This window comes from Oculina patagonica, chromosome 5 (assembly GCF_052425735.1).
Source record: "Oculina patagonica isolate OP01 chromosome 5, crgOcupat, whole genome shotgun sequence".
Taxonomy (NCBI): Eukaryota; Metazoa; Cnidaria; class Anthozoa; order Scleractinia; family Oculinidae; genus Oculina; species Oculina patagonica.
In genome coordinates this window covers 13,532,756-13,547,149 of record NC_135762.1, presented here as the reverse complement: position 1 = coordinate 13,547,149, position 14,394 = coordinate 13,532,756, and the positions used below count along the sequence as shown (strand labels likewise).

At 38.3% G+C, this 14,394-nt stretch overlaps 1 protein-coding gene and 1 long non-coding RNA gene across 7 annotated transcripts in view; both read right to left on the bottom strand.

The window, feature by feature from the left end:
* Nucleotides 1–4,344, bottom strand: part of LOC144655582 (uncharacterized) — a 56,452-nt gene extending 52,108 nt beyond the window's left edge. For 3 of the 6 annotated variants that reach the window (XM_078515858.1, XM_078515864.1, XM_078515860.1), the window contains exons 1-4: nucleotides 4,210–4,344; nucleotides 2,542–2,620; nucleotides 1,304–1,591; nucleotides 59–346 (exon numbers count right to left, since the gene is read on the bottom strand). In XM_078515858.1, the coding sequence (XP_078371984.1) occupies nucleotides 59–346; nucleotides 1,304–1,591; nucleotides 2,542–2,602 (637 nt within the window). In that variant the 5' untranslated portion in view covers nucleotides 2,603–2,620; nucleotides 4,210–4,344. The remainder of the gene's footprint in view (nucleotides 1–58; nucleotides 347–1,303; nucleotides 1,592–2,541; nucleotides 2,621–4,209) is intronic. The other 3 variants (XM_078515862.1, XM_078515863.1, XM_078515861.1) reach the window with 2 other exon arrangements.
* A 7,826-nt stretch (nucleotides 4,345–12,170) lies between these two features.
* On the bottom strand, nucleotides 12,171–14,104 carry LOC144655608 (uncharacterized). The gene is made up of 3 exons (XR_013571156.1): nucleotides 13,910–14,104; nucleotides 13,151–13,217; nucleotides 12,171–12,362 (listed from the first exon to the last, which is right to left on the bottom strand). It is a non-coding gene; the product is annotated as an uncharacterized LOC144655608 (long non-coding RNA).
* Nucleotides 14,105–14,394: the final 290 nt, after the last annotated feature.

Genomic DNA, 14,394 nt, shown 5'->3' with positions numbered 1-14,394 from the left:
ATTTCAGGGCTATGGACCAAAACGTTTTGAGAAAACAAACACCAACCAATCTACTAACCTTGAATGATGTAAACTTCATTTGCCCAGGGACCTCCTTCACCATCAACCTTGCAAGCATTGCTCTTGCCATATTTGTCGAATGTCTTTTCTGCCGTGGCACTGGTCGCACACCATCCTCCATTCTGAACTGCAAACATTTGGAAACCCCTCTTGCGAGCAGCAACAGCGCATTTAGCAATTGCGTTCTGACGGCTCCCGTAAGATCCATCCAAGATAGAATCTTTCCCTTCAATTGTCGGAATCGCACGATTTCCGGTGTCTTTATAACATCCTATGCTTTTGTAGTCTATAAAAAACCAGGTTGTTACTTTAATAATTTTATATATGAAGTTATTAAACATCATAAACATATGCGAAACAGACTTGCAAGTCAACTTGCATGTCCCCGCGCACAAGTTGCAAAAAAGGCATTTAAGAGTTAAGAATTGAGTCCCACACAGCACAGACTAGTCCAGTCCCTGAACTCTCTCTTCCACTCGCCCTATATAAGGGTTGAACCCAGGCGCGCGAAGAGAGAGTCCAGGATAACTTGCATGCGCATGCTCAGAAAAAAACCAATCAGAAGCGAGGAGTGTGGCGTCACTTGCTTGGGACGCGCGCGCTTGGTTAAAAATGCTCGCTCAAATGACAAATTCAACTACGCGACCAAGCGCGTGAATAAATGCAAGAAAAAACTGTGCTAAAAAACCGATTCAATAAACAGCTACCACAAAACTAGGAATAGTTGACGGATAGCGATTTGTGTTTTGGCCGTTAGCTTTTAGAAGACACTGACTGAAAAACTAGGCTTTTTAAAGTTATTCCGGTGATCCAGCTTTAGTACACGGTCGCGTAGTTGAACTCGTCATCTGTGCGCGCGCGTTTTCAAAAGTGCTGCCAAATATGGTTTTCCCCCAGTTTTGGCGGAAAAACTGGCGCATGCGCATGCAAGTTATTCTGGACTCTCTCTTCGCGCGCCTGGGTTCAGCCCCTATAAAGAGCGCGCGGAAGAGAGAGTTCAGGGACTGGACTAAGCACAAACAAAATGTAACAAAAGGCACGCAAACAACTTGCTTTGCACTGGATCAGGCCAGATGGTAAATATTTGTGCAAACGTGTGTGCAAATTTAATTCCAACCAAAGTGAAAGCAATTTATTACAAATAAACTCAAGTACTTGCAAGTACTGGCCAGGCCCGGCGGCACTACAGAAGCATCTTGCCTCTCTTTTGCCGGCCGGCAAAAAGGGGCTCTATTGCTATTACCTTCGATGTAATAGACTTGATTAGCCCATGGACCACCCTTGCCATTCTTGTGACAGTTTCCAGATTTACCATATTTGTTGAATGTCTTTTCAGCCTCGTCACTTGAAGCACACCATCCTCCATTCTGGAGTGCAAAAATTTTAAATCCTCTTTTTTTGGCTGCATTGTAGCATTTTTTAATTGCATCGCTTCTTGATTGGTATTGTCCATTCAAAAGATTATCCTTTCCTTCTAATGTTGGAATTGCACGGTTTGAGGTGTCTTTAAAGCAACCGAGTGTCTCGTATGCTGTGGAATAAAACATGTCATTTGAAGTTTAAAATGCATTACATATGTGACCAAACAAGATATATAGGGTCCATAAAAGTGTACTTGCTGATTGGCTTTCATTTTAGAGTAGATGTTTTCCTTTTATAATTCTTGCTGTTATATTTTCATCATTCCGTAACACTTCATACAGTGTTATAAAAATTAACTAAAACCACGATCTGTTTTTTACATTTTTTTTAGTTTTAACATGTTTAAGATACTGTGAGAGATTTTCATTTTGGATAACCCATGCAAATGCTCAAGATGACTGACAGAGTTAAGGTCTTTTGACTTTGTAGCGAAGACCGCGCGCCGGGCACCACGGGTAAGAACTTTTGGTAAACCCACGAAGCTGAGTGAACGTGGTTGGCACTTGGTGACCGTACGAACGAGCCACCGTCCGTACGGACTCTGGGAGAGGGGGTGGAGGGGGGGGGGGGAGGAGTGTCAAGGCAACCCAACAGGGTCAAGGAGGGTTTTCTTGACGGTAAAAGCGTTGCGCGTTCTTCACTTTGTTAGTTAAACAGAATGAGTAACAAAAGCAAGTAGACGAAAATATTTTAACAACTTTAATGCAGTTGCGAAAGAAAGCCTGAAAAAATCAGGCTTGCCGGGATTTGAACCCTGACCTCTGCGATATCGGTGCAGTGCTCTAACCATTTGAGCTAACAAGCCAACTGGGAGCTGGTCATTAAATTGGTTCGTAATTTACCCGGGAAATATGAAGATGAAGTTTTGAAAATACGAAATTTATATATTTGAACTGTGAAATGAAGAAATAAATGTAAAAAAGGTCCTCGTAGTTATTTAGGGGTTACAAAACTTCAGTTGTATTAGCTAAGACTTCCTTTCGCCTATATGTCAATGCTTATTCTTCATTTCTGTTTACTCTTGCACAATTGTTTCCTTAGATTATCCACTCTTCTCACCTGCTCCCTTCACCTTTTTCTCCATCAGCACAACAATCAAGAAGAATACGAGGAGTTTCATGACTGAACAAGAGCCAACCTGTATAGGACAACTAGACAGCTGTCAGTTGATCATAACATGGATGTCACGTATCAAAGATGTAAGCGGATGGTAACCTATTTCTGGAGTATGGCAGATATATGTTCGTTGTTCGTTGTTCGTTATTCGTCTTACGTAGACCGTTTGCGCGCGCGATCCTTGCCGCTAGCCACGATGGCGTTAAAAAATTAAATGCACGGTTTTCCTATTTCTATTCATGCATGATTGTCCCTTTTCTATGTTTATGCGGCTCCGCTATTATGGTCAATTGACAGCTGTCAAACGAAGTATCAACTGACCAGTATCACGTGACATATCGTGAGCACAGGTGTAGAACTCATCGCGGTCGCGTGTTTTTTGAAATTGACCGCTGACAAGGTAATGGCTTTGCCATTGGAATGTGGGCTCAAGTCCAATTTTTTTTACCTGTTTATGGTCAGTCAATTAAGATTTACATTAAGAGAAAAGTTAATAACCGGGGAGCTCCGCTTTAAGGATTGACTAAATCATTTCACACAATTTTATTGCACTTCAGAAATCTCTAAGTATCTCCACTCATGTCCCATTAATCCTTGCTACGAACGCGAAAGGCCTTCTCTTTAACTGTTCCTTGATTTGAAAGAAGTTAAAAATCTGCTTTCGTTTTGCCCGGGATTAAACTGTTTTGGAAACTTTTGACACTGTGCTCGCGAGGGCAGGAATGTCGTCATTCTCTCATAACTCCCAGATTAAATTCAAGATGCCGCGAGAAGCCACTGAAGCTGTATTGTACATGATATTAAAATGTCTCATCTTTGTTAACCTAAAGCTGTGTCAAACTAAATTCGAAACATGTTTAGAATAAACATTTAATTTTTCAAAGAAACATGTTTCACTTAAACATGCTTGTTATTGCATTGTTCATATGAGGTGTCAGTTTCAAGCACGTTTCATGACCGGTGTATAATTTATGCGGGTTAACGGTACTTGCATAAATCAAGTACACACTTTAACCGAAAAATACAGCACGAAATTATTATAAAATTTCCATTAACTTTTCGGTTTTGGGTCAATTTTCAACCCCTTTTTAGGATAAGGGCTGTCAAGCGTTAAGCAAGGAGACAGTATTTTCAGAATTTGCGCTATCTTGGGTTCAAGAAAAATTCAGTTGTGAATTTTTGTTTTGCATCGCGATGCTGTGTGCTTGCATCCGCCGTCGTTAACTTTCGTGGCGATGTTCTTCTAAACATTCTGCTTTCTACCCATCGCCGATAATTCATAGTGTATCGCTTCATCAGCCTATATTTTAAATAAACATTTGGTCTCATATATGGTCCAATTCAGTTTCGAGATTTTCGGCACTCGTCTCCTCTTCTGATGTCCGCCATTTTTAACGTGTTTAGTCTGATCGTGATTGAAACTACCTCGTGAGGTAGTTCCAATCATAATTAGAATAATTATGTTTCGATCATGCCTCACGCCATGGATTGCCTGTTGTGAACACTTTTCATAACAAAACATGTTTGAATCGTGATCAGACTAATCATGTTTCGGCCTAGTGTGAACACAGCTTAAAAACACACGAAGGAAGAAAGGAAAAGAAAGCGTACCTTTGATATTCCAATCGGTTGAATAATCTGGTTTTTAACTGAAAACTGATGACTGTATCCTGTCTCGATAAAAGTGAAGAACACTCATGACAATCTTCCGATCCGTCCGAAGTGTTTACGTGACGTTTTTTTAAACAAAGTGAATTATTGCGTGATTCAAATTATCAGCTGAACAAATTTTACGCCTTTGATTTTGAATAATAAATGGCACATTAATTTATGGTTTCCTGCTCTTTATCAGAAGTATGCAGAGTATGCAGTGAACAATTATTTAGAAACAAGAAGATATTTATAACTTTTAAGTTTACAAAACATGTTTCAACAGAAACTTCTGTCATCTTTTGTTGAATAATATACAAAGCGTTGAAAGTTGAATAATAAGTGGAACTGCAAAATGCTAATTACGATAAATAGTGACAACGTGACAACGTGAGAATTAAAAGGATAATTTTAGATTTACATGGTGCAATTGTTGATCAAGATAAGGTTGTTCTCGCTGAATATGAAAAGCCTCCTTTATCTTAGTTGAAAACTGGTAGAGGCTTGATTAAACTGGAAGAAATCTATTGAACACAATTAGCATTTTGCATGTTTACTTGCCTGCTATTATCAAGATATCTATAACTGCAGTTAACTTAACATAAAAGAGTGAAACTTTTATATAAATTTGCTTTGCTGTTGACAGCTAAGGACGGCTTGAGTTGGCGTATCAAAGTTCATTTTGTTTCTCATAATGGTAACAGCTAAATAAACATTTCGGGCGACGAGCACATTGGTCTTTATATAGTGTAGCGGCCAACATCACTCTTTAGGCAAAATTGGTCAATTAGTGATACAGGCATGAAACTTGGCAAACATATTCTAAATTAATTGTTTTTTCATTCCAGTCGATTAGCCACTAGAAATTTGGCGAGTATACTGTATAACACTTCTTTTTTTAGCAATTTACAACCATGTGGTAGTCATTCCCGTCAACAATATGGTGACATTACATTCACTTCAGGTAAAAAGTAAACTCGCTGCACATGTACAGGAGTAATTGATGATATTGCAACACAATAGTTCGTTGTGAAACAAGAGCAAATATACCAATATTGTAGCCGAGCAGAACGAGAAATAAACATAGGAAAGACTGCTGGCGATCGAGTCAGCAGGTTTATTACATAGAAAATGGTGTGTTTTCCAATGCTGAAAATTTTAGAAAATTTTCCTTAAGTGTTTAAGAGACCAAAGTAGGCCCTTTTAACCGTGGGGTAGAGGGGTAGCAAAGGGGGGGGGGGGGGTTGAAAGCAAGGGGGTGTATTAAGAGAAATAACATAAATGCTGCCTTCAACACCTAATTACACACCAGTCATGCAAATGGTGGCAGCTTGGAAATATGGGCTTAAAATGGAAATTGTAACGATCTTCAGGACAATGATTGCTGTTTTCCTATTGCGCATCACTTCAAAGCTTTCCTGCAAAGTATAATTGAAATATGTTGAATAGTGTCTAATTTGTAAGCACCTTTTTGATTGTAAACAACGGTTGCTATGGACGTTGCTATGTTAAAATATCACTACCAGCGGAGTAGATTTCTTAATTTAAACACACATCAATGCGAAATTAAAGCAAAATTCTTTGCAAATACGTTTCGCAAATATTTAGAGATTGTAACCGTCCATGTTTCAAAAAATGGTCTTTCTATAATAAACGTGATGTTTCAGGGTAGAAGACCACCTTAAAAGGGTATACAAATCCACCAATCAATGCACATATTGTGGCTAAATCCATAACCTCCGCTATTTTCGTTCAAATCCGAATCTGCATTACTTGAAAACTTTGAGTGGTCATGGTATGGTGTAGTGTAGTTTCACTGCAACTGACGGTAGATTCTGTTATGTACGCCAAGTTTATAAGTTTCGTTTTATTGCTTGTTTTTGCGACAATTTCGCCAAAAAAAATTAAACAACAAAGACCGACCAAAGTAATCTGAACTTCGTTACAGTATCCACAATCAGAGCTTTGTTCTGAAGCGACGAAAATTTTCCTTTAATCCGCGATTCGCTGTACTATCTAAGTCGGCGAATCCGCTTCATGTATCACAAAACATCTACAATCCGGGTGCGTTTTAAGGCCAAATCCCTCGATCCACGAAGCTATATTAAACCCCTCTGGAATTTGAGTCGTCACAACATACCCTACACCAGGAATTCCCTTCGCCAAAATTCAGACCACCCAGCCATCTCCATACAAATGTCATCTACAAGATTCCCTGCAGTGACTGCAATTGGAGCTACATTGGATAAACCGGCAGATGTCTACAGACGCAAAGATAAAAACACATCAAAAACGTAAAATATTGTAAGAAAAGGGTCAAACGTTTCAAACCTTGCATGGATGAACCACCACCAAGTTGACTTCAAAAATGCAAGAGTTATTGACAAAGGTGTCGATCGGGTGCGAAAAACTCTCGAGTCATGGCACACTGCCATCTGAACTGAAGCGGACAACAATGCTTAGTCGTTTCCCAGACAAAATTTCGTTCTTTTAAAATACAGTACTTACCCGCTTATAGGAACCCATTTTTTCAAATTTAGCCTAAACAGGTTCTTATGTAAATGGTGCTTAGTGGGATTTTAGGCTACACAGGTTCTTAAATAGGTTCTTATTTAATGAGAAATATGTTATACACCTGCGAATGATAGAAAGGTGGCATGTATATTAATTTAAGGCCAAAACAGGGTCTTTTTTAAAAAGACGCCTTACTTGTTTAATAAACAAGAAAATTTGGAGTCCGAAAAAATTTGGGAGTCCGAAAACAATTTTTGTAGGTTAATTTCTATAAGAACCTGTTTCAAATTTTAGGCTAAATAGGTTCTTATGTAAATGGGGTCTAAATTGATATTTTTAGGCTAACAGGTTCTTAAATTGCAGGTTCTTATAAGCGGGTAAGTACTGTAGCTTCCTTTTCTTAATCTAATTCTTACTCGTAATTTGTATTTTTTTATCTGTATTTTTTTACGCATTTTTACTCTATATATCTATTCATTTGCACCCATTTTTTTTATTACTCGTTAAGGGCAGTAGCTTATAGTTATAGTTTTTAAACAATTTTTTTTTAACCAGAGAACGCTCCAAACTTTTACAATATTCAGCAACTGTCAATTTGATTAACATAATTAAAATTCCTTTAATTTTCACGTGAAAATTAAAGCTACGTGTTCAACTAAATGTATTTGCGTACAATTTCTCATACAGCCCATACTTATCTATTTATTATTCGTTTATTTTGATGTCTCTCTCAAATCTCCACCCAGTTCAGAATTCACAGTCTAGCACGACGTCAATTTGCTGCTCTCAGATAACATGAGTTCCATAAGGAACTCACCAACCAAGTTAGACGAAATAATCCAGCACAACGTCAATATGCTGCACTCAGAAAATATGAGCTCCATAAGGAACTCACCACCCAAATAAGACATAATGAGCTAGCACTAGGTGAATATGCGGCCCTCAGATAACATGAGTTCCATAAGGAACTCGCCACCCTAGTAAGACCGAATAATCCAGCACAAGTTCAACATGCTGTTTTCAGATAACGTGAGTTCCGTGTGGAACTCACCACTCAGGTGAGACAGAATAATACAGCACAAGGGCAATATGCTGCCTTCAGATAACGTGAGTTCCATAAGGAAATCACAACACAAGTAAGAATTAATAATCTAGCACGAGGTCAATATGTTGTCCTGAGATAAGATGAGTTCCATAAGGAACTCGCCAGCGAAGGAAGAGTGCATAATCTAGCACAATAATCCAGCTCGCAGTCAATATGGTGCACTCAAATAAAGTGAGTTTGATAATGAACTCACCAACCAAGAAAAACTGAATAATCTTGCACAACGTCAATATGCTGCCCTCAGATAACGTAAGTTCCATAGGGACTCACCACCCAAGTAATACATAATGAGCTAGCAATAGGTGAAGATTCTACCCCCAGAAAATATGAGTTCCATAAGGAACTCACCACCCACGTAAGACGTAACAATCTAGCAGGAGGAGAAATATGCTGCCCTCAGATAACATGAGTTCCATAAGGAAGTCGGCAAACTAGTTAGACCGACTAGTTCAGCACAAGTTCAACATGCTGCCTTCAGTCAATATGCTGCCTTCAGATAACGTGAGTTCCATAAGGAACTCACAACACAAGTAAGAATTAATAATCTAGCACGAGGTCAATATGTTGTCCTGAGATAAGATGAGTTTCATAAAAAATTTACCAGCGAAGGAATGGAGAATAATCTAGCACAAGGTCAATATTCTGCCCTAAGATAACGGAGTTTCATATGGAACTCACCAGACAAGTAAGAATTAATAATCTAGCACGAGGACAGTATGCTGCCCTAAGATTATACGAGTTTCATAAGGAACTCGTATTCTAGCACGAGTTCATTATGCTGATCTCAGATAACATCAGTTCCATAAGGAACTCACCACCCAAGAAGGACTTTATGATCCACCATGAGGTTAATATGCTTCCCTCAGCTAACTTGAGTTCTATATAATTAATGAACTCACCACCGAAGTGAGACGGAATAATCTATTAGGAGGTCAATATTCTTCCCTCAGATAACATGAGTTCCTTAAGGAACTCACCACCCAAGTAAGGCAGAATAATCTAGCAGGAGGTCAATATCCTGTCCTCGGTTAACATGAGTTCCATAAGGAACTCACCTCTAAAGTAAGTTAGACAGAATAATCTAGTACGAGGTCAATATCCTGGCCTTAGATAACATGAGTTCCATAAGAAACACAGCACCCCAGTAGGACAGAATAATCCAGCTCGCAGTCAGTATGGTGCACTCAAATAAAGTGAATTCCATGAGGAACTCACCAATCAAGAAAGACAGAATATGCTGCCCTCATAAAACATGAGTTCCACAAGGAACTCACCAGCCAAGGAAGTGAGAATAAACAATAGATTGCTTCCATATTTTAGATCAAAGCTCTAGCAGCTTTCAATTTAAGATGAAGGAGGAGGCTTTTCCTTTATAACATTTAAGTTTACAAAACATGTTTCAACAGAAACCTGACTCATCTTCAGTTGGATACAATATATGCAAACCGTTGAAAGTTGAATAATAAGTAGACTTGTAGCAATATGCTAATTGTGTTCAATAGATTGCTTCCATATTTTAGATCAAGCCTCTACCAGTTTTCAACTCAGGATAAAGGAGGCTTTTCATATTCAAAGAGAACAACCTTGTCTGAACAAAACACCATGTTAATCTAAAATTATTATTTTAATTTTTGTATTGTCAAGTTGTCGCTATTTATTGCAATTAGCATTTTACATGTTTACTTCAGTTGTTATTCAACTTTCGATGTTTTGTATATTATTCTCTTGAAGGTGAGAGGCTTTTGTTGAAAAATGTTTTGTAAACTTAAAAGTTTTGTCGTGTAGAAGCATATTATGGGATAATTTTAAAAATATATTTTTTAGTACGCGTTCGAGCGTTCAGATTATTTATTCATCTGCGGAAAACAAGGATTTCGTTTATAGGCCAGGTGTGATTTCGCGTTACAACTAAGTGAAAGCTCGCGTTGTAATTTACTCCGAAATAACCTGTCGGTTCTTTCCGAAGCGACTGATCAAGTTCTCATATTTAGCTGTCCGAAGAAATCCTTGTTTCGACCCTATTTTATTTTTAACTTTTATATACTTTCGGTTAGCTGCTGTTGTAAACTTTGTAACTTAAAGGGACTGTGTCACTGCTAAGTTAATTTTATGTTATTAAATTTTGTCAAACATTCGCTACCAAACTAAATGTTTGCAAAGAATTTAATTATATGATTCTAAATGACAAAACCATAGCTTCATTGCAGCCAAATGTGTCTCCCGGGCGTTTTAACTTAAAGTTACAAGCAGACAAGATTAACTTTGAAAACTGTTCCGCCGGACCATATTTCAAAAACCAAAATCGCAATCCGTTTCAATCTTCGGCACTCTTGGCCATCCGTACCTTCTTTTGCATTTGGTGTGTTATTAAAATATTCCTTTGCTGTTATAAGAAGTTATTTTGTATATTTAAACGAATTTGGTGGTTATTTTCCATGCCTAAGGTTGGCTAAAATCCGTGACACGGTTCCTTTAAAGCTCTGGTGGCCAAACGAGGATAAAAGTTGATGAGGGTTGGCTCTCATGACAGCTTTCGTCAAGTCTCATCGACCGATTCTCATCAACTCGGGCCAAACGAGAGGAACTCTCATTGACTCTCATGAAAACTGATTTGAACACGTTCAAAGTCGACGAGAGCGCATGAGAGCGCACGAGAGTCGATGAGAGTGTATGAGAGTTCCAGGCCAAACGAGACTAAGAGTTGAACTCTCATCAACTCTCATACTCGTTTTGGCTGGTGTCACTGCGGATTTGGAACCCCCGCCGATTTGGTATCCGTTAGCTTATTTAAGTTTTGTTTCCTTCTTTGGAAAACGACGATAGAAACAATTCTAAACGTAACTTTAAGACTTAGAAAAACACTCCATGAACTTCGATCTATTCTTATTTAACGCCTTAATTTAGATAAAAACAATTTCAATCAGAAACTATAAACTTATGGTAGCTAAAAAAAACTAACGGTACTTAAAGTATTAGAAAATCGCGATCTCCGTTCTAATTTAATCATCTTTTCTTTCTTCGTTTACGACTCCAGGAAAACGAAAGTAAAGTATGATCACTTTTTACGGGGGGTCCAAATTCGCGAAGGGGGGTTCAATTCCGGAACAGGGGGTCCAAATCCAGGTGGTCCAAATCGGCTAGGACACCGGCTTTAGAAAACACGAACACTTCAGAAAGAATGTTTATTGTCGCCAAAATCTGTTCTCTATTATAAAACCTTTTTGCTTTTCGCTAGGGGTGTTTTAAGCTGCTAAATTGCAAAATAACTGATTTTTCTGAAACGAAGAATTTTTTTAAGTTGCGAAATCGTTCTCACCATTTAGCTCGAGCTTGCATAAAAATTTGTTTAAAAATATAAGCTTTCGGCTGCCAAACTACAGCCTTTAACGAATGATAAAAAATGGCGCAAATGAATGAATATAGTGAAAATATGTGAAAAATACAGATTAAAAAATGCGTAAATAAGGTGACAAATTACGAGTAAGAATGAGATTAACCAAAGGAAGCTATTTTAAAAGAATGAACTGTCTGGGTAATGACTTAACATTGTTGTCCGCTATAGTTGTCATGGCAATGTACGATGACTCGAGAGTTTTTCTCACCCGATGGTCGCCGTTGTCAATAACTGTTGCATTTTTGAAGTCACTTTGGTGGTCGTTCATCCATGCATGGATTGAGACGTTTGATCCTTTGTTGCAAAATTCTACGCTTCCGATGTGTTCTTTTCTTCGCGTCTGTTCTGGTAGCCTGGTCTTGCCAAAACGTACTTTCCTAGCTTGGCATGACAATGGTAAAATAGTGGTGTGGCTAAAACTTGAAAATGTCAGGCCGACGTTTTTAAGTACGTTTGATGTGTAAGTGACTTTTGGAAGAAAATCATATAAAATAATTGATAACGTTCATTCAGATTTTGGAGAATGAATTTACGCCTTTTTTCTATTTTTAAAGCTTATTTTGTCCATCGATGAATGCTGAATGCACCCTCGCTGTTTTAGCATACTTTAAACACACACAAAAAAAATCGAAGACTTCTCGCAACACTGTCTCTTTGAAGGCAATAACTTCTGGAGTGTCACGAGAGGCGCCGATGGGAGGTGGAGGGTGGGAAGGGGAGGTTCAGGTGTCAATGTGTAAAGAAGCAACTATGAGTGCCGTTACAAATTTTAGATCATTTTGTCAAGTTTTATTTATAAACGATCAAAACAACAGTCTACTGTGTGACTAAAGACACAATATTTATTCCAATAATCCAACAAGTGATCAATTATTGTTATCAATTTTACTTTACTCATTACCAATTTTTCTGGTATCTACACCCACCGTATAGTTATGTTAAAAGCAAATTACAATGAGCCACTGTGAACTTAATATTAACTTGGCGCAAACAAAAAACATGAACCCTAATGATTGATTTTTATAAATGAAAAGGATCTGTTGGATGACAGCTTATCCACTGGATAATGGAAAATGCTCTCTTCACTACAACTGATCGGGCCTGGAGAAATAGAAGAGTAAATAAACATCACTCAGAATACGACCAAACCAAACACTGCCAAACTTCCTGAGTTTTCCTAAATTTTTTCTGGCAATAATTCGGTGGGATTGGATGTTGCTGTCATGAACTCGACAACACCATGGCAACGGCATTTTGCCAGGCATGTTTTCCCAAATTTGTAATTTTGCGTATTTCTATTATAATAAATTAACTTTAATGGAATTATTTTTACATTTTAACGGTGTTAAAGTCCTTTTTTTATTTTGAGTACTTTGCAGTAATTTTGGGTGGTTTTCTGGCATTTTGGAAAAAAATTGAAATCCAAGATGGCGGATTCAAGATGGCGGCTGTTTTGACATCTTGATGCAATTGTCACGTGATGTGACGTCATCATCATACGTGACGTATACCAAAAGAAAGATGTTTCGACATACAATGCATCCTATAAGTTTCATTGTGATTGCTTAAATATTCTGTAAGTTACATAGAGGGGGGGGGGGGGGGCTTCCGAAGCTCCCCCCGGGTCAGAGAAGGTCCAAAAAAAGCCCGGTCTGAATTGGGTTAAGGCTTAGTAAACATTTTTTTCAAGTTCAATTGAGCAGAGCATGCAGCATTAAGGTGGCCATAAGCTCCTGTATTGTGACAAAATGAAATAAACTAGCTATACTGAGATGATATATAAAAGGAAGACACAAGAGAAGATACATTTTAAGCTCAAATTTGAAAAGAGGCTTTACTGTTTCTGACTGTATCAAATCTTAATTAAAGCGAATATATTACATGTTTACCTGTAACCATATCACCATGTTGCCGCGACCTTTTATTTCCCGTTTCCCGATCTAGATCCCTCACAGTCTGCGTGTAAAATAAAAAGAGAAACTAAGGATCGGATGTCTGTACTAATGACAAAACATTTGTCCGCCATATTCTTTGTGCATTTTCTTGACTCGGAAAGGAAAGTTCAGGGTTGGGCTAGTTTGAAAGCTGTCCTGACGATATACAAATTAATAGCTTAAAAGTAACATCGGAAGTAGAAGAAGAAGAAGAAGAAGAAGAAGAGGAAAAAGAAGAAAAAGAAGAAGAAGAACAACAACAAAAGCAACAGCAACAACTGTAATAAAAGAGATTTGCAGCGCCTTCAGCAACAGCAGCAGCAACAACAACAACAACAGTCGGAACAGTGAATACAGTCCGTATTAAGGGTTTTTAAAAAGGGATTTGTTTAGCTAAAAACCCATAAAAAAACGGGGAAGGGTGCGCAACGGGCCAGGTGGGGAGGGGTACTCCCTGTAATGGACTATACGGCAAGGCTCATCCCTAAAGGGGTACCTTTTTCAGGCTTAGAAGGGAAGGGATTTCACAAGTTTAGGTATATGAAAGGGTAGGAGAATCTTTTATTTACTTATTTATAAGGGCCTTTAATTAAAATGTTTCGAACAGATGAAATTTTAGGCTGTATGCTTTGAATTTATTAAGCACAGTTTTAAGCTGATAAGAAATCATCCTGTTCTAAAGTCTATACCATGTCTTTCAGCCTCTTTTCTTACCCTTTTCTCTGGTTTCGCTTTGAGGTGATGGGCATGACTGTGGTCCTATGCCGTCACAGTTGTTCTCCCTTTGCCTATATAACCAGAACAGTGCATAGCTCCTGGTCCGCTGCTGAGAGGCGCAGTGGTTATTGACAGGTGATGCCATGTCCGCCCACGAACTCCACGACCCGAGGTAGCATAACGCGTACTTGCACGAGCCTGTGTTGGATTAAAAAACAATCTTTCCAGTTATGTACCTGCAATTTAACTATTGTTTGGTTTTAACAATGTCACAAAAACTGTTTGGCCTCTTATACAGAACCAGAAATTAAGCTATTCTGGTTAAATAGAAATTCAATCGTGTTTTATTGGAAATCCACGAATTCATTTTCTTTCTATTTAACAATTAGACTACGAGCCCGAGTTTTCTATGAGCAATTATAGTTCACCACTAAATTTTCTCCGATTCCGGTTGGTTTAAATTGAACACGTGACGCGATAGT